The sequence below is a fragment of the Tasmannia lanceolata genome, unplaced genomic scaffold (assembly GCF_043159265.1).
Source record: "Tasmannia lanceolata isolate RefF3 unplaced genomic scaffold, GAP_Taslan_0.1 ptg000003l, whole genome shotgun sequence".
In the NCBI taxonomy this organism is placed as follows: domain Eukaryota; kingdom Viridiplantae; phylum Streptophyta; class Magnoliopsida; order Canellales; family Winteraceae; genus Tasmannia; species Tasmannia lanceolata.
In genome coordinates this window covers 17,123,910-17,144,511 of record NW_027518680.1, presented here as the reverse complement: position 1 = coordinate 17,144,511, position 20,602 = coordinate 17,123,910, and the positions used below count along the sequence as shown (strand labels likewise).

Here is a 20,602-nt window from a genome sequence, read left to right as displayed (position 1 = left end):
CATAGTTGTATGATGTTCAAAGGGGATAGGAGACCATAGTCGTATGGACTCGAAGAGAATTAAATACCGTATTTGTACGGATTCCAAGGGAATGAGACATAATAGTTTTATGATGTTCAAAGGGGATAAGAGACCATAGTCGTATGGACTCGAAGAGAATGAAATACCGTATTTGTACAGATTCCAAGGGAATGAAACGTCATAGTTGTATGATATTCAAAGGGGATAAGAGATCATAGTTGTATGGACTTGAAGAGAATGAAATATCGTATTTGTACGGATTCCAAGGAAATGAGACATCATAGTTGTATGATGTTCAAAGAGGATAAGAGACCATAGTTGTATGGACTCAAAGAGAATGAAATACCGTATTTGTATGGATTCCAAGGAAATGAGACATCATAGTTGTATGATGTTCAAAGGGGATAAGAGACCATGAAATACCGTATTTGTACGGATTTCAAGGGAATGAGACATTATAGTTGTATGATGTTCAAAGGGGATAAGAGACCATAGTTGTATGGACTTGAAGAAAAGAGGCACCGTTCTCAAACGGGCTCGAAGAATTTAGAGATTTTTCATGAGCTTGAATTTGACGTAGTATTGGATTTTATTTTTTATTTTTTATTTTTTTGAATCGGGGATTGGATTTGATGAATTTTTTTTATTTTTTATTTTTAATTTTATTTTTGGGAAATGAGACATCATAGTTGTATGATGTTCAAAGGGGATAAGAGACCATAGTTGTATGGACTCGAAGAGAATGAAAATACCGTATTTGTACGGATTCCAAGGAAATGAGACATCATAGTTGTATGATGTTCAAAGAGGATAAGAGACCATAGTTGTATGGACTAAAAGAATGAAATACCGTATTTGTACGGATTCCAAGGGAATGAGACATCATAGTTGTATGATGTTCAAAGGGGATAAGAGACCATAGTTGTATGGACTAGAAGAGAATGAAATACCGTATTTGTACGGCTTCCAAGGAAATGAGTCATCATAGTTGTATGATGTTCAAAGAGGATAAGAGACCATAGTTGTATGGACTCAAAGAAAATGAAATACCGTATTTATACGGATTCCAAGGAAATGAGACATCATAGTTGTATGATGTTCAAAGGGGATAAGAGACCATAGTTGTATGGACTCGAAGAGAAAGAAATACCGTATTTGTACGGATTCCAAGGGAATGAGACATCATAATTGTATGATGTTCAAAGGGGATAAGAGACCATAGTTGTACGGACTCGAAGAGAAGAGGCACCGTTCTCAAACGGGCTTGAAGAATTTAGAGATTTTTCATGAGCTTGAATTTGACGTAGAATTGGATTAGATGAATTTTGGATTTTTTTTTTTTTTTTGTTAAACTTAATGAAATCGGGGACATTATAGATCGTGCCTGATAAAGATATTGGAAACTAAGATTTTGCCGAAGGATGAAACGGCAAACCCTAGGAACGAAGAACCATTACTAACAAGAATGGATCAGGAACACCTTTATGAAACTTCAACAAGATTTTTCTCAAAGAGACTGCTGGTCTTTTCTTCTGGGGATTTTGATAACTGAAACCTTGAACAAGACATTTGAGATTGGTAATTTAGAACAACGGCTCTCTTGGATATTAACATGGCTTGACAGGTGTTTAGATAAACATTTCTTGACCAGGATAACTAACCTGAAGGAAATTCTGAATTTTAATGGTTCATCTTTCTGAGAAATTGGCTCAACCACCATTGCATCTGAGGTTCTTCCAAGCTTAAGGTGCCTTCTTGGGGTATGATCTTTTTACGGAAGCTGGGCTTTCTGATGTTTCTACTTCTGAATTTTTCTGAGCTGATCTTCTTTGAAATGAAGTTGTTTGACTAAATTCTCGAGCTCTTTCAGGTACAATTGAAGGGAGCTGCCTAGGCCGGGCCTCCTTCACCAAGACAGTTACATCATTTGGACATAGGAACGACGATTGACTCTTTCTAAAGAGAAAACTTAGATGAAAGGCACTACTCAAAGGATTGAGCAGCTCTGAAGGAGTGAACTTAGAATGACAAAGATTGACTAACTACACTGACAGACACAGTAATGCTTCTGACTTAGCTAACGTTTTATTTGGTAAGTCTATCCTTTCGAGGAATGCTTTTTTTTTTTTTTTGAAATCGTAAACACTGGACTTCTTCCTTGAAACAGTAATGCCTCAAGAATTTAATTACGACCCCTAAGATTGCTTAGCTTCAATGCCCCCAGTTTTGAGGATGTCACTTGAATTTGCTTGAACTTCAGTTGATCTTCAGTCTTGATACCGGCTGTAGCCTTCTTATACTGATTCTCTTACCATGACCAAGTCACCTCTTCAGGGTTTTTGACTTGGCGGACCGTGCTAGCCTTAACTTTTGCCTGAACCACCTTTCTAGGTTTTCGATCCAGCAGGCTATCCCCTTAGCTTTTGCCTAAGCCGCCCTTTCCGGTTTTCAACTTAACAGGAGAATGATCTTAAATTTTGCCTAGACAGCCCTTTCAGGTTTTCAGTCTAGCAGATCTTCAAACTCCGTTCTTTTTCTTTTTTTTTGTATCATTTTTTTTTTACTTTTTTGTGTTTCGGGACCTAGATCACTAGTTCTGAACACCAGAAGGACTTTTATAGGTAAGATAGGGCTTTTCAAAGAATGGCTTAAGGCTCGACAAAGATTTCGACCGAACCTATGAACAGGTTGCCTACATATCCCAAGATAGGAATCAGGTCGTGTGTAGTTCAGGGCGAATGCCCCTAGTTTGAAGATAAATTGCTTGAAGGTTAATTGATTTTTTCCTTTTTTCTTTTCTTTCTGGAATAATTAACTTCTCTTCTTTTGGAACTTGTCCATCTTTTTTTTTTTTTTTTAAAGGATTGATTTTTTTTTTTTTTTGAATCGACCGAACTCGGTTCAACCGAGTTGCCTACGTACCCCAGTATAGGGATCAGGTCTCGCGTAGTTCGGGGGATGCCCCTGGTTTGATGGGTTTTCAAGAAAATTTGATTCAGGCTCGAAGGGTTTGCAAACCGGTATTCTTTTGACATTGGGTTCTGATTTTGGGATTTATTCGGCCAAAGGAGGCCTTCCGATGTTCAGATTGGGAATTGATCTAGGTTACTAAGGTCCCTCTGGTACTGATTATTTATTTCTTTTTTTTTCTTTTGTTTTTCTTTTTTTTTACGGAGTTTGACGGCATTTCCAGGTAAGAGATAATGGATCTTCTTCGTGCTTTAGACTTTCATAGAGCGAAACTTGTTCTTTGACATCCTCCATCTATGGATTCGTACTCTTGATATCTGATGATCACTTTTCAATGCTTACTCTTGAACTTCTTATCTTGAATTTGTTGGCTTTATGTTATGAATTTGAGAACCAAGGTCATTGATTGAAAATATGAAAGTTGTTTCCACTCTATGCCCCTTGTATAGCATATATCTTCTCACTTTCTTCATTTTCTTTGAGCTTTCCATCCATGTCTTGCCCCTGGTATCGGTTGTAGCTTTTCTAGACAATCTTCTTATTCTTGAAGTAATTTTATCAATTCTTCACACTCCTCAGAGGGTAATGTATTTTCAATCGGCATTCACTGAATCAAAGTTTCAGTGCCAGTGTTTACCACTTCAATTTCATCTTTGAAAAGCTGGGATTGGCGCTCCTCCTCTTGTTCAAGTAATTGCTGTGACTCAAGTGGAGTTTCGTCAATTTTGTCCTCATTTGAGGAGGGAGTCTTATTTTAAGATCAGAAGCACACTTAAGAAACAGACACAAGTGAACTATTGGACTTGAAATTTTATTTAAAGAAAAAGCTATTACATCTGACGACCTATCCCCTCAGGATTCACAACTCTAAATAAAAAAGAGAGATAACTTGCCTGGACTAGGCATTGACCTTGAAATGTAAGACCGGACTCAACAATTGTACTGACCATGATGACTGATTCGCATAGGGGGAATGCCCCTAGTTCAAGGATTATGAGAGTAAACTCCGAAGGACTTAGCAAAATATTCTTGAAAAAGGCTGCCCTTAGAGGAGGAAGAGACCAAGGATACAAGCAAGATTGGATCATCTGGACCAGGCATGATCAGATCATGAGATTGCATAATCGAAAAATTGTGAGATTCTGTTCCTGCCAGTTAGGGGATGGCATGAAGATACGATCGAATCGTATGACAGAAGAATAAAGACGCACGATCAAGAGATTAGATGAGATAGCATAAGATTGCTTTCAACGGATAGATCATGAATGACTAATTTTATGAGATCTTTAGAAATGATGGGATTTATATCCTAACCCCAATGGGAAAGTTTTTAATCTTCACACATTTTATCAGTGTTACCTGAAGGCATCAACCCTAATCCTAATCTAGCGGAGTGGAGAGAGGATCTCGACTCATGACTTTGTTCGTGTATCTAAGGACCGATCGTAGCCATTGGAAGATGGACTACGGCCTAATCTAGACACAAATGGGTAGGATATCCTAAACTAGGCTCACACACGTGATGCACATGTGTTCGTATACTATATGCATGTGTGGGTTAATCTAGGGGTAAGGCCAAGAGTTCCCTTAGCGCGAAACCCTGTTCGATATACTGTACCAGTGTCCGGTGTATCAGTAAGTGAACAAGAGATCCGTTTACGTACCATAAAGGTACTAGGCTAAGGGTGGAATGCTTCTCTAGCACAGAGGCACCAGGTGATGAAATCCCAGTCAACCATGCTAGATAACACTCCGGGTTCCTAAAATAGGATGTGTGTGCATGTGAGATGCAAGGGTTTAGATGCAAGTGATGTAAGTGTGTGCAATATGTTTGTGCAATCTATGATGACTTCAGGTTTTGTTAGATTAAGTTTGAGTAAAATGTGATGAGAAAATAAAGCATACAAACTAATCTAACAAGTATATAAGAGATAGAGTTTTCATGAGCCAGTTAAAATAGATTCAAATGAGTTATCCTTTGGGAATTTAATGAAATTAGGTGGTCCCCAACAGAGTCGCCAGACTGTGGGACCAGATCCCGCGAGAGGGGGTGGGGCGCGAGCCGCCACGCACTCTCTCTTGGTCTCCCGTACCCACGCGATTGGCGTGTGCATTTAATTATTGATTTGAATTCGTCTTTCATGTGAACTTGGGATCACTAAGGCAATCTGAATTCCACACGAAAGAGACTGACAGAGTCGCCACCTAGATGTGGGATCTAGGACCCGAAATTAACCAGAAATCTAGACTCGCTACCTGGTTACGAGAATGGAAGGTATGGGGAGTTATCCGCCACATGCACCATTCCTGCCCGATAATCGGTCTTCGATTCCAAAAGCTAACTCTTTTAAATTTATTTTAAATGGCTCATTCAACTCTATGTTAATATGCGAACTAAGTGACATGCATCCTATGATCTAATTTCAATGTGAATCCTAAATGTGTATCTTGATTTATTAATTTGTCTGGATTCAATCTAAGTGAAAGTTCTCCTAAAATTCTAATTTCATGGAAAGCCCTAAGTGATTTGATTAAGCATTTATAAGAAAATTAATATACAAAACACCACAATTTATTGTGGTGCCGACTCGTGGGTGGTATGCCATCAGACATCCAAGCTGCCTACGTACCCAAGCCTCATTGGGATCAGAGTCGACGTAGTTCGGTGCACCTAAGCTAAGCTACTTATGCCTAACTCAACTAGGACACCAACTTAGACGGATTTGACTGTTTCAACAGTTTTAAAAGTAGTTATTTAATTCAAGTTGAGGATTTTATTATTTTAAGATTTCATCTAAGATGCTGTATGATTCTTATCTAAATGCAAGTTGTTCCTTAGACTAATGCAGGTTGGTCTACATCCTAGTTTACTAGGCTTGTCTTAAGGAAAGATTGGGCGACTTGTGTAACTAGACCTATGGTACGGTTGCTATTCATAGCAAGCGTCCGTGATGAGGCTGGACTCCTAACTCTAGGACTCCCTAAAACCTAGGACACGGCACGACACCAGTGTTCCTAAATTGGGCTCTAATGGTTCTTAGATTGGACACCATAATCCAATGGTTCCGGAAGACTCGAGACAAATCGATTCAAATTCTTGAAGTTAATTAATTTCAGATTTCATGGATTTTCGGTTTCTGGACATTTAAGGAATACCAATGGTTCTAGGGTTCACCAATTTCGGCCCAGAATGACATCTAAGGGAGGGAATCGTGCGCTCTTTCCTTGTGCAATTTAATACTTAGGTTATAGCATCTTATTGCCTGGCAGATCTCAGGATTTCCGTGGACAGTAACCTCGGAGCCAACAACATGCTATAGCTTAAATATTCAAATTGTCAAAGATCGGTTGCAATTGGGATACGATTATGGATGCACTGGCCATTTTTCCAGGGAAATCTAAAGATCCTAAAATTTCTGTTTCAATGGATTAAGGAGTGAACATGTGACAGAATTTAAGGTTATTTGGAAATTTTCACAATGACTTTTAATTAATTTCGAATTTTCAATGGATTTTATCAATTTTAAGCATATGAGTGATTTTACAAGTGAAATTATTGCAAACGAATTCGAAATAAGTTGAAATTTCTACAGCAGCAAGATGGGAATGTATGTAGCTTACTGGATGAGTTTTGTAGATTTTTACGTTAAATTCATATTTAATCTTGATTTAACAATTAAATGACCAGATTGCAAAATTAACACAGAAACTACAAGCAATAGAAATTTAAATTACATGAAATTTCTAAATAAATAAGATATGAATAAAAATAGCATGTTGTGCGAATTTCATGAATTTTGGAAACCATTTAATATCAATTTCGGATTTTTCAATTTTCAGACCAGATTATGAATTAACACTACATCCCATATGCAAACAGATCCAAATCACTTGAAAATTTTACAGTAACAAGGAATATGGAATATAAGACTACTGTAAAAATTGTAAGAATTTTAATGGTGATCGGGTGTCAGTAATAATTCTCACAAAATCTGATAATTTTCAAAGAAAGCATAAAATAATGTACCAAAAAAAATCCAAAAATCTTTAAAAATTCATGCTAGAAAGCACCAGTACCATATTATATTTTCCACGAAATTTCATAAATTTTGGAATCTGTTTAGTATATAATTTATTTTTCTTCGTCAAAAAGAGGTTTTTTTGAAGAGTTTTCACGATTTTCGGAAAAATTCGGAAAAATTTCGGAAAAATTCGAGAACAGTGTACCTACCTGTGGTGAAGATCTCCACCCAATCCAAGAGTCAAAAAAATCTGAAAAATCCTGCCGCCGCCGATCCGCTCCGCCGTCTTTCGCTTTCTCTTTCTTTTTCTTTTTTTTTCTTTTTTTTTGTTTCTCTCACTGGTGATAGAGGGAGTGATTAGAAGAGATAATGGAAGAAGAATATGTCTTAGAGGGAGTGATTGAGGGAGTGATTTGAAGAGATAATGGAAGAAGAATATATTTTTCCTCTCCTTTGATATGGATGGGAAGGAAGATATATATAGGGAGAGAAAGAGAGAGAGAGAGAGATGTTAGTGGAGAGCCCATCATGTTGTCCTTCTTAGTGGAGAGCCCATCATTGCTCTTAGTGGAGAGCTACCATCATTGCTCTTAGTGGAGGGTCCATCATTGCTCTTAGTGGAGAGCTACCATCATTGCTCTTAGTGGAGAGCTCATCATGTTGTCTTTCTTAGTGGAGAGCTACCATCATTGCTCTTAGTGGAGGGCCCATCATTGCTCTTAGTGGAGAGCTACCATCATTGCTCTTAGTGGAGAGCTCATCATGTTGTCTTTCTTAGTGGAGAGCTACCATCATTGCTCTTAGTGGAGGGCCCATCATGTTGATCCAAATTTAAGCAAATGCTCAATGCGGGCCCACCGACGGGTCCAAATTCTCTCTGGCTCGGATTCTCGTGAATAATCACTCTCAACAATTATCAGGACGACGCAAAACATGACAGAAATAACCGAAAAGATTGAGAAAACAAGCGGACACGGGAATGGAAAACACTGACGGACTTACAGCGAAACCCTAATTTATTTATCGATTAAGGCAGAGCAAAATGGGGTGTCTACAGTATCATGGCCTCTGCAATAGTTTGCCTTTTTATTTATCTTCCTATTAATAAAATATTAACAAAGTATGTCTTGTGTGTGCAGGTGTGGCTTTTCGAGCACACGAAGTTGTGGATACCAAAAAATCCAGATGCCTGTCCACGTATTCTGAAGTGGAAGTCGAAAGGAAATGAAGCGAATAAGTACTATATGATTGAGCATGGGAAGATAGAAAAATCTGAGGTGAGACCCTATCTACTAGATACCATTTTAGATAGTATGTAATATTTTCTGAAGTAATAACTTTCTCAAATCGTTAGGTAGTGGTGACATTGACGCCACGAGAGGACGAACTGCGGTACATTCCTCAGCAGGTATCGCAATGGACCTCTTTTTATATTATGTTTTAATTAACTTGGTAATGTTTAAAAATTTTGTGTGTTGTATCCCTTATTTGTATATTAGGAAGCCGAGGAAGAAGGAATCATTGGGCAGGGAGAACCATTAGGGCAGTCACCTACTGTCCCAGCATTGAGCGGCACACCTGCGTTTGAAGGAAGGGATACTATAGTTGAGGAGGGTGGTCAGGAGGGTGCTGAGGAGGCCAGTGGGGATAGGAGGATAAAAAGAGAGTGGGAGAAGATAGGAGAGGCATGGGAGAATATAAAAAAAGAGAGGGGACAGAATGAAGAGGAGAAGGAGAGGTTAAGAAGAGTCAGGGTAGAGATGGAGGAGGAGAAGGAGAATTTACAAATACAGATTGCAGCTGAGAGGGAAATTATACAGAAGGAGTGGGAAGCGATGAGAAGACAGGAGGGAGATGAAGCTGAAATGGAGAAGGAAGAATTGAGAAAAGATGGGGAAAAAAGAAGAGAGGAGGAAGATATGGAGGTCATAAATGTGATGAGTCAGGCTGAAGATGTTGGCTTCGTAAATGAAGTAGTTGTAACAGGAGCGTCAGATGTTGTTACCATTCTCGATAGCCCTGAGGGTAAAGAGAAGAGGAAGAGGACGGAAAAATTAGGGAGCATTGAGAGGAGAGTGAAAATCAGAGAAGGGATAGGAAACCAAGCTACGCCAAGAGTAGCCCCTATACGGTACCCCCAGTGACAAAGAAAAAAAGTGAGAGGGCAACGAAGAAAGTAACACGGAGGCAAACTGATCTCATTGAGAAGTTGAAAAAACTAGACCAAAGGCAAGTACACTTGTTTTCAATTAACCATTATTCAAAGTTAGATACTTGCTTCCTCTAACCTTTGTAATTTTTCCAGTCGTATTCTCATGACCGTTGACGGGGTAAAAGTCTTGGCCGAGGATCTCGAAACGTTGTGGAACCTGAAAGGAGTCCTCAGTGGCCAAGTAAGTGTCATTTTTTAAATTAAGTGTTGTCTTCAGTACCCATTGTTGAGGTAATTAAGAAATTTTTTTGAGTTGTAGGTGTTAGATGTATATGGGAAGTATTTGTGCGCCTCCAGCAATGCCTTGATTGGACGGATTGTATATATTCCTTCGTCAGTACATGTAAGAGGCTTTTTTGTAGCTATACATGTTACTTTACAACTTATCCATGATTTAGTGTTCCCACAAAATTAATTTCATTGTACAGGGATACAAGACTTCAGGGCGTGATTCAATGGATGACAAAAATAAGTTGGACTCTGATCGGTTGGCGAACGAGCTATTGCATCGTACACTTGACCATATCCCGTCAGAAGATATTGGGATGCTTTTAATCCCATGCTGTCAAGACTTTCATTGGGCTCTTGTGCTTGTTGATATGGTGAATAAAAAGATGGTCGAGTTCAACTCAATGGAAGGGGACTCATTTCAGGAGCGAGCATCTCCCACTGTAAGTAAATTAACATCTTCCGTAACATTTAAAGTTACTTCCATATGTATAACACTCAATATTCCTTCGTTGTCTTAAATTCAGGTAGCATTAATGAAGGAATATTTGAAGGGCCGGGGTTGCAACATCGATGACTTTCCATATTCACAGATGGATGGCTTCCGAAAGCAGAACAATGGGTGGGTTCAAACTTAAAACTTTCGAATTTTTGTTAGTATTCATATCTCATTCGTAGTTAGCTTCAAAGTAACACCGTTCAATGCATGCTTTTATACAGGGTTGATTGCGGCGCTTTTGTCCTAAAAGCGATTGAGCATCTCTGCCATGGTCAACCACTGAACTTTGGGCCGACAAACATTCCTGAATTTCGGCTACAACTCTGTGAGAGATTTTTACGATGAGAGTTTGGGGACTGCACACTTATATAGGAACACCTTCTAATATTGATGGATGTTTATTTTTTCTGATGATCAAACTTTATTTTTTAATGGAGATTGGCAGGGGATTTGTTAAATGGCAAGGGAAGTTGTTATGGTCTGTGTTTTTGTTTGTGAATGGGTGGAGAACTTGTAAATTGAAATAGGTTTAATGGAAGTGTGTTTGTGTTTGTGAATGGGTGGAGAACTTGGTTGGTGAAATAGGGAATTGTGAACTTGTTTATGAATGTGGAGAAGTTGTAAATGTAAGCAGGTTTTATGGAAGTGTATTTGTGTTTGTGTTTCAATTTGAATGTTGGAACTTGTAAATTTAAACAGGTTTTAGACATGTGTGTTTCTGTTTCTGAATGAGTAGGGAAGTTATAAATTAACACATAAGTTTATGAATGTGGAAAAGTTGTAAATGTAAGCAGGTTTTATGGAAGTGTATTTGTGTTTGTATTTCAATTTGAATGTTGGAACTTGTAATTTTAAACAGGTTTTAGACATGTGTGTTTCTGTTTTTGAATGAGTAGGGAAGTTATAAATTAAAACATAATATGATGTGTGTTTGTGTTTGTGAACAGAATATGAAGTGTGTTTGTGTTTGTGTTTAAACAGGTTTTAGACATTTTCAATTCCAGCAGCTTTACTCGGCTGGAAAAATGGTTGGTGACCCATTTTCTGGGTTGATAACCCACATTCCAAGGTTAATAACCCAAATTTTTCTGGGTTGGTAACCTTAAGTTCCAATTCCAGCAGCTTTACTCAGCTGGAAAAATGGTTGGTGACCCATTTTCTGGGTTGATAACCCACATTCGAAGGCTGATAACCCAAAAAAAGGGAGGTTGGTAACCTTAAGTTCCAAGCCCAGCAGCTTTACTCGGCTGGAAAAAAGGTTGGTGACCCTCTTTCTAGGTTGATAACCCACATTCGAAGGTTGATAACCCAAAAAAATGGAGGTTGGTAACCTTAAGTTCCAAGTCCAGCAGCTTCACTCGGCTGGAAAAAAGGTTGGTGACCCTTTTTCTGGGTTGATAACCCACATTCGATGGTTGATAACCCAAAAAAAGGGAGGTTGGTAACCTTAAGTTCCAAGTCCAGCAGCTTCACTCGGCTGGAAAAAAAGGTTGGTGACCCTCTTTCTGGGTTGATAACCCACATTCGAAGGTTGATAACCCAAAAAAAGGGAGGTCGGTAACCTTAAGTTCCAAGTCCAGTAGCTTCACTCGGCTGGAAAAAGGTTGGTGACCCTTTTTCTGGGTTGATAACCCACATTCGATGGTTGATAACCCAAAAAAGGGGAGGTTGGTAACCTTAAGTTCCAATTCCAGCAGCTTCACTCGGCTGGAAAAATGGTTGGTGACCCTTTTTCTGGGTTGGTAACCCACATTCCAAGGTCAATGACCCAAAAAATGGGAGGTTGGTAACCTTAATTTTTCGGTCCATCACCCATTTTCGAATGTTGGTAACCTCGTTTTGAGGGAGTCGATAACCTGGATTTTGAATTTCAGTAGCTTTATCAACCAAGGGAATGGGTTGATGATCCAATTTTGAGTGTTGATAACCTCACTTCCGATTGGTTGATGACCTATTTTGGGGGAGTCGATAACCTAGATTTTGGTTGATAACCTACGGAATTGGTTGATAATCCTATTGATTGTGCCGGTAATCCAATTCTGACTGTTGATAAGTCCATTTTCATAGTTTAGATGTAGGAGAGCGACTACTAAATAGAGAACAAATAGCATATCTATATCCAAAAAAATTGTTCATGTATTGATGTTCCAATTACAACCATTCTTTACAAAATAACAAAAAAGAAGTCATCACAATATCTGAGAACATTAAAAAAATTCAATTACACCCTTACACAAAGAAGGGAGCTTGGCAAGGTACGCCCGACCTACTGAGTATGGGTGCAGAAGGCCCAATAGCAGTTTGGTCAACTTGTTGTCTTACCACGGGTGGTTCTTTACAACTTCTTCTATTGTGGCCAAGTTGTCGACATCGGGTGCATTTGTAATGTAATCCACCTTTCAATTCGCGATCAGTTCTTCTCGTACGCGGCCTTCCCGGTGGTCTCTTTGCAATCGACGGTAATATTGTCATCAAGGATTCGGGATTTAATTCCCATTGGGTCCTGTCTAGTGTCAGGTGCAAAACTTCAGCGTACGTATCCCGATATCTCTCTACATGAAACCATTTCTCGCAGTAATCGTATGCATCCAAATCTGTGATGCCAATGGCTGCCATGGCATGTCCACACGGGAGTCCAAATGTTTGGAATGCACGACAACTGCACGTGCGAAGTTCCAAGTTTACGCCATCTGTATGTTCAAGGGACCGTACTTCATATTCATGAACCTCAACTCGATAAGCTGTATACTGGCGGCTCTCTTCCCTCGCTAATGTTATACGTTCTTCTGCGTAATGAGTCAACTTTGTTTGCCAACTATGACCCAAATTCGGACGCTTTTGAATGAAGTCTGTAGTCTGATGTCTACTGTGCTCTACCAATGATGCAATCGGCAATCTTCTCGCATCCTTCAGGACAGCATTGAAACACTCCGATCTATTTGTAGTCAATACATCATACCTATTCCCCTTAAAATAAAAACTAGCCCAGTGTTCGTTCGCAATGTCACTTATCCACTTGTGTGCACATTCATTCCTCACCTTAATCTTCTCCATTGTTTCTCTGAACACACTCTCTCTCAAAGTCCGTGCGGCTTTCCAAAACAATCTCTCAAGTAGAACATCTTTGAACTCGGATCGCAAAATTGGCGGCGAGGTGACGCATGCAATAACTATGATGAGAATTGGGAAATATATTAGGCACTGCCTGCAACAACCCCTTTCTGTCGATCGGAGCATATGGTGAATATGTTCATCTCCGCTGCCAATACGTACTGCCTCAGCAACATAAAAAACCACCTCCAACTATCTTCGTTCTCCGTCTCAACAACCCCAAATGCTAATGGATATAAACCGTTGATACCATCGACCCCGATTGCAATCAATAAGATTCCTAGATACTTCCCTCGCAGATGTGTCCCATCAACCAAAATTATAGGCCTGAGTGTTCGATGAAAAGACCGTATGCTAGGACCAAATGTCCAAAATAAGCGAACAAATCTATCATCTCCCCTAGGTCGTAAATCTCTGGCTCTGAAAACACGCATATAGCTGCCGGGATTTCTTCTCATCATCTGAACTGTAAGTGCAGGCAATATTCGATAAGAGTCCTCCACATTCCCACACTTAATCTCAAGTATGATGTTCATCGCGTTGTACGCCTTCCAATAGCTTATAATTATACCCCAATGCATCTTGATATATTCTCGTATGATCCTCGTCCTCACATCATCTGGGCAAGCAAATAAGCGTAAACATGTCTGAGCAACCCAAGTTGCTGTGACAAGAGGGTGATCATTGCCCCTTAATTTAGTTCTACACGTATGGTCGGGGACAAACGACTTCACTAACACACAGGTCATATGATTAGTACCCGTTATACGCCATTTGCAACCCTCTACCTTGCATCGAACGGCATACTTCTTCGGTGTTGACTTTGACCTCACGAACATAAACCTCTGCCGAATAGCGTACTCTTTGACAACCTTTTTGAAGTGTTGCATATTAGAAAATATTGCCCCAACCGTTAACTGCTCAAACTGAAGATTATTAGTATCTACATCATGGGCCCCAACAAACATCCCATCTGCTTTCATTGGCCGACTACTGTTAGTCGGAACCGGTTGAGATCCCTCTCTGATAGGAGAACCCCCTCTGATAGGAGAATCCGCATTGAAAGGCTGAGCGCATGGACTAACACCGATATTTTCATAATCGTCATCATCATCATCCTCCTCCTCATCATCATCATCATCACTACCATCATCATTATCATCATCATTTCTTTCTTCTTCTAAATCTAAACCCCTCACACAGAAACCGTCTTCAAAAACATTACTGAAGTCCACTTCAAGATCTCCCACATTTTGAAAGTCATCAATACCTCCACTAACATGGTTGCCATATAAATCACTTGCCAATGTTTCATTTAAGTCAATTTCAGACCTGCATAGTTCGGCAATATATAATCAAGTTGGATCCATATGAATTATAAATTGAAATATGGAAGTATTCAAACATTGCCAAAGAACTACAATACCTTATGACGGGTTCTGCTGGACCACCTCTGATCTCTTCACTTACATATCTCCCATCAAATTCACTTTCGTAGTCTTTTTTCAAGTCCACTTCAAAACGAAGAAATTTTTGGGACGGAATCGAAGTAGAAGGAATGCTACGATTAAGAGAGGGTCTCCTAGCGCAGAGTTTGTTTGGGGGAAGCATTGACGAATTTAAGGAATTAATACATTTGTCATTTATGCTCTTAGTTATGTATATCATCACAGAATTGAACATGTATCTGTCAAACATCCTTAACATTGTTTGGAGGACATCATCATCATCGACGTCGATTAAAGTGACTATATATGGATCCACAACATATCGACATTTTATCGATGGTAAAACCTGTCTTTCTATAACACCAATCATTCTTCGGATTGCAGCTTGAAATTCGTCAAAATTGATTTCGCAGCTGACAGATAACAATGTCTTCTTCCCCCCGACGTATTTCCAAGAAACATCATCCGTCAAATCTCCATCATAGTGTAAAAGAAGAGAAACCATTGTTTCAGACATTTTTATAAAATTCTAAATAGGGGTTCTAAACAGAGTTGTTGCTAAAAGGAGATCTTCATATCTTCTTGAGGGGTATTCAAGTGTACACAATGGGTTACCAAGTTCATAAATGGGGTTATGGACTCTAAAGGGGGTTTTGCTACCTCAATGGGGGTTTGAAAGTCAGTTCACAAGGTGTTCTAAGAGATTATCAGCTACCTAATGGAGGATTCAAGTCCGTACGGAGGCTTCTGTAAAGGGTAATCAAGTTGCAAATTAGGGGTTTTCAACTCTCTACACAAGGGGGTTTTCAAGTTTCTAAAGGGATTACCAAGTACATAGAAGGGGAGTTACCACCAATGTACAAGGGCTTTTCAACACTCTCCAAGGGGGTTACCAAGCCTCTCCGAGGTGTATCTAGTGTCAAAACAAGTTTATCAGGTAAATATATGGGACTTACCAACAACAAATAAGGGATTATCAAGTGTAAAAAATTGTGATTCATGTACAAAAGGGTTTACATAAACCATCGATATTCGGGTCATCAAACACTAATACCAACTTTATTAGTAGGGTACCAACTCTATAAGAACAGTTTCAGAGATAATAGAAGCACAAGCCCTAAGTCACCATTTGAAAAGGGTTATAAGATAGGGTTATCAATCACAATAAAGATAGGGTTATCACACACAATATAGACAGGGTTATTATCACACACTAAAGACAGGGTTCAAACGCATTAATGGAAGCACTAATCCTAAGAGAGTACATAAGCTACTAACCTTCACTTACACTTCGTTGGTTTCAGGCGTTAATGGAGAAAAATGCAAGAGGTTGGCGGTAAACTTTGGTAGGTGAAAAGTAACAGGGAGAAAAATCTAGTTTAACGTGTTCTTTTTGCAATGAGGGGTGTTTGGGTAAAAGGCCATGTCAGAAAAAAGGGTTTCGACCTCCGTTCACAAACTTTCAAAAGGGTGTCACCCATTCACTATTTTCGTATTTTTGTGTCACCAGTTGACAATTTTTCCTAGTTGACAATTTTTCCTATTATAAATAAAACCTTTTGTGCCTCTTATCCGATGATTCTAGACGTTTCATCAAGCTGACGAAAAAAATATCCTTTCAGGTATCAAGCAATTGATTTTTGCATCCTTCAGTCTTGCAAATGAGATCTACTTATGGTGTTGGATTGAGACTCACTAGGTCACCCTATGTGACCCTTCAGATCAACGGTCCCAATCAAGGAGAATATGTGCAAGGTGCACGGATTCATGTTAACTTCCATTCACAAAGAAATCTTAACTGCTACCCTATATATGGCACTTTGTTATTAAAAAAATGGTATATGGTTTTGAATAAAATGGAATACTGGTTGGAGTACCCCAACAACTACGGATGTAAACGAGCCGAGCCGCTCCGCTCAGCTCGTTAAGCTCAAGAGCTAAGCTCGGGCTCGGGCTCGAACCAGGCTCGGCCAGGCTCACGAGCCTTACCGAGCTCGGGTTATATTAAGGGCAATGATATATTCATACCCCTCATCTTCCCTGGACAGCCCTATCTAGCGTAATTTGACTACTCTTTTTACACCACTAGGGAGGTCCAAGTACCAAATGGGGTTCCAAAAAAGAAGTGATATATTTTGCCTCTCCCTTTCACTTCGTGGACAACCCCTTTAGTGTATATATTAATATTATAATATATAATACATATTTAAATATATTAAATCTTTAACGAGCCGAGCCGAGCCGAGCCTGGCCTAGCTCGGGCTCGGCTTGTTAAGCTTAACGAGCCTGGCCACCCGGCTCGGCTCGTTAAAGATTTGAGCCGAGATTTTACCGAGAAGAGCTCGAATGAGCTTCCGAGCCTGAGCCAAAATTGACACCCTTACCAACAGCCATAATTTACTGAGGTACATCATAAATTTGCAACACTATGAAGACAAAACCTGCTGAAAACTTAGCTGGTGTGGCTGTTGTCGGATGCAACAGGCCATCTGCGAAATGCATTATGCGAAGGACGCTAGTAAATCCCAATCTTTTATTTACAAACCATTCGAGTAACGCATGTCCTGAAATGCGATATACTCTATCAAATTGTGTGCCAGCACTCAAAATTCTACACCTAACTAACTGTATCCTTGGGCATTTTTCTAAGAAAATTGGTACGTCTAAAGCTTTTCATACCATCATAGAGATTTCATTAGGGGTGCAAGTTTGGCCCTATCAGCCCTGACCTGCCCTGAGCCCGAACAGGGTCAGGCTTGGATTTTCCAACCCTGAGGGCGGGTCAGGGTTCATTTTTTTAGACCCTGACTCAGGTCGGGTCGGGTTTTGGGTTAATGCCTCGGGTACCCTGACCCGGCCCGACCCTAAGTTTTCTATTATAGAATTGAACAATCTGTGCATGTTTCTTTTGCTAATGTTTTCTATTATCTTGGATTGATGTTTCTTTAGATTATTATTATTAATTGTCTCTGTTGCCCATCATGTTGTTGAATTCATATTGTCTTATTTTGTTCCCTTTCTCTGTTTATTGATCATTTTGTTCTATATGATAAGTGGTTGCTTTATTTTGGGCACTCTTAACAGGTATTTGCACTAGGGTCAATTAGGGCCGGCCCGGCCGGGCCCAATCAGGGCCAAACAGGGTGGGCCAGGGCCAGCACTGAGCCCTGTAGGGCGGGCAATGGGTTGAGGTTTTTCGGCCCTAACTCAGGGTCAAGGCGGGTCAGGGCTGAGATAATGGATTCAGGGTTGGGCTAGGGTTTTGAAAAACCCGACCCAACCCGACCTTGTTGCAGCCCTAGATTTCATGAAGTAACTGTATGCAAGCAAAATACAGTGTATATAAGATTTTCAGTCAAGAACCTCAGGAAAGATGTCACATTGTAACACCCGGCCCCAAAGCAGCTAAATAAGATTTTATAATATTTGAATTATAGATCAGATAAAGAGTTGGACCCACTTGAAGACATCTATAGGGAAATGGTGTGAATACATTTTAGCTGGTCGAGGGTCGGATAACTCGTTATGGTAAATTGGATCAGGTTCATCGGAAGGATTTATGAGACTTAAATTGACTTGAGGAGTCAGGTAACGCCTAGCAAGCCGTTTTAGGAAAACTTTGAAATAATCAGTTAGTAACGATTTCAACAAGGGTGCTGATAAATTCGCCCTCTGCCAGAACCTATTTGCCCCTTTTTACTGGATTTACAACTATGTGCGGACCAGATTATATGTGGTGGGCAGCCATACATGCACGTCCAACCCAAGATTACAGTGGGCCCCATATTGTTTGGGTGATCCAAACCATTCATTTGTTGGGCCCTGACGTAAATAGGGTGTGCTCTAAACATCTTCTCCATAGGATGATCCGAACCCTCAGATTTGTGGAGGTCTAAAATTAAAAGCACACATAGAAATCTCCATGCAACAAAGGGTTAGGATCATCCTATGGAGAAGACTCTCTCTGCACACATCCTATTTAGGTTAGGGCCCAACAAATGAATGGTTTGGATCACCCAAACAATGTGGGGCACATTGTATCTTGGGCTGTGCACGCATGCACAGCCTTCCACCTTATAATTCATATATATATACACACACACACTAGTAAAAAATCCCGTGCGATGCACGGGCCGACAAAGAACTGTACAGATCACGTCATAGGTTGATCCAAACCGTCCATGCGATGGAACACAACATAAATAGATTGTGCCCCAAAAATCATTTTCATAGGCTGATCTTAGCCCTCCAATCTATAGAGGTTTTCATAATTCCTCTTAAATCGGATGGTTAAGATCACCTTATAGATTTTTTATTAAAAAACATAAAGGAGGGGGGTAAGATTGAAATTATGTGGCTTTAATGGGTACCTTTGTAGGATTGAAAATATGTGAGTTGAATAAGTGCATTTGTTAAAAAAAGTAAAAAAAAAAGTGATGTGTAAATCAAAAAAATCTCTTCTGTTCTCTTCTGCTATATATAGTATATAGATATATACACTCGGGTTGAACTCTGATCGGGTTCGGGTCGGAAAAAACTAAGTTTCCTCGCGTTGAACCTGTCAGGTTGGAAATCAGATCGGGTTCGGGTTGAGTACCACTCTCCGAGTCCAAGGTATGCCGGTTTTGTAATCTTCTGTTGCAAAATACTCTCTGCATTTTTCAAATCCCACATTTTGCTTCCTACAAAATGATGTCTGTTTCATTGGGTTTGGTGGGATTTTTGTTGTTTTTGTTTTGCGTTTTATGAGCTGATTGCTTGAGAGGTTTTCGTTCTGAAGCCTTAGTAATATGTTTCCATTTCCTTTTTCTTTATCCCTGTCTTGGAATGGTAAAGAAGAAGAAAATAGAAAAACCCATTACCCTTCAAAAAAAAAAAAAAAGGAAATCCCATTCCTCTGAATTCTCTCAAGAATTTTCTGGGTTTCGGGTTCGTGACGGTCATCTTCATTGATTTGTTACAGTTTGGCCACAATCCTCAGCTTTTTTTGTTTCAAATTCCCGTTCAATTTGTTGGGTTTTTTGTTATAATATAGCCTATTTGTTAAAAAAGAACTCAATTTTTTATAACTATAATCTCTTGTCCGTTCTCTTTCTTAGTATCCAAATTGTTTGTTTTAGTGATATTTGCTTCATTAGTCCTTAAAGGCTGCATGTTTGTATAAATGCCTCAATGAGAAATTCTATTCTTTCATTTTCAAATACTCTTGCAGCAATAGTAGTAGTCTGTGCATAAATAGTGGGTGTAGAAGTACATGAGAGTTTCATTTGAAGCTTATGCTCATCTCCTAGAATGGTTTGAAGAGAAATTACTTATCAAAATATAATATTATGAACTAAAAATCTATCCATGATGCAGTCTTGAGTGAGATGTGATGAGATTGCCCATAATAATTTCTAGTGGAATAACACCCAGCTGATAAAACAAAGGGATATGTGGGAAGTAAAATGGAGAGGGGTAGTGACTTCGAAGCGGGATTTAGAATAAGGCCTTATTCAATGGGTGGAAGGAAGAATTCAGAGATCACTATTGAACAGTTCGTAAGGGGCAATGTACGGCCAAGTGGTCCTGCAACTAGGACTGTGATAAATACATTCTTTGGTGAAGGCATGCTGCTATACTCTGCTTTAATGTAACGAACTGCAGTTGAATATTCTTTTGCTGGAACGAAGGATGGCAGCAAGCCTTCAAATTTGCTGTTGCTGAGATGATGGAAACAACAAACCTTCAAGAGCTACTGTTGTCTTAACTACCGTCAAGTGGCTGTGAAGTGGCAGCTTTGGGTTGACTGGTCGAAGGTTTGATCAGTCCTGTAAGGCGTAGATCTTATGTGAAAGAAGATGAAAAGAAGAAGAGAACTGAAGGAAAGAAATTATTCAATCTCGTAGTCTCTGGTTGAAGAAAATAATATAAAACTAAACTCCACGATGGACTGAAAAAACATAAATTTTCATGTCAACATCAACTGTATTTCTTCACACTTATTCCACACTCATGCACGCACGCACGTATATAAGAACTATCTTCTCTTACAAACAATGGCTGAGAAAATTCAGCACCACTTCGACGGTTCAGGGTTGTAAGCCCCATA

At 39.5% G+C, this 20,602-nt stretch overlaps 1 protein-coding gene and 1 long non-coding RNA gene across 2 annotated transcripts; one reads left to right on the top strand and one right to left on the bottom strand.

Moving 5' to 3' along the window:
• Nucleotides 1-9,723: 9,723 nt before the first annotated feature.
• On the top strand, nt 9,724-10,243 carry LOC143861632 (uncharacterized). Its single transcript, XR_013239979.1, has 3 exons — nt 9,724-9,896; nt 9,981-10,075; nt 10,174-10,243. It is a non-coding gene; the product is annotated as an uncharacterized LOC143861632 (long non-coding RNA).
• A 1,938-nt stretch (nt 10,244-12,181) lies between these two features.
• Nucleotides 12,182-13,006, bottom strand: LOC143866408 (uncharacterized). The gene has a single exon (XM_077375961.1). The coding sequence runs from the start codon at nt 13,004-13,006 to the stop codon at nt 12,182-12,184; it is 825 nt and encodes a 274-aa protein (XP_077232076.1).
• Nucleotides 13,007-20,602: the final 7,596 nt, after the last annotated feature.

Coding starts and splice junctions, on each gene's coding strand:
- LOC143866408 (XM_077375961.1), bottom strand. CDS start 13,006: ATGGAGAAGATTAAGGTGAGGAATGAATGTGCACACAAGTGGATAAGT.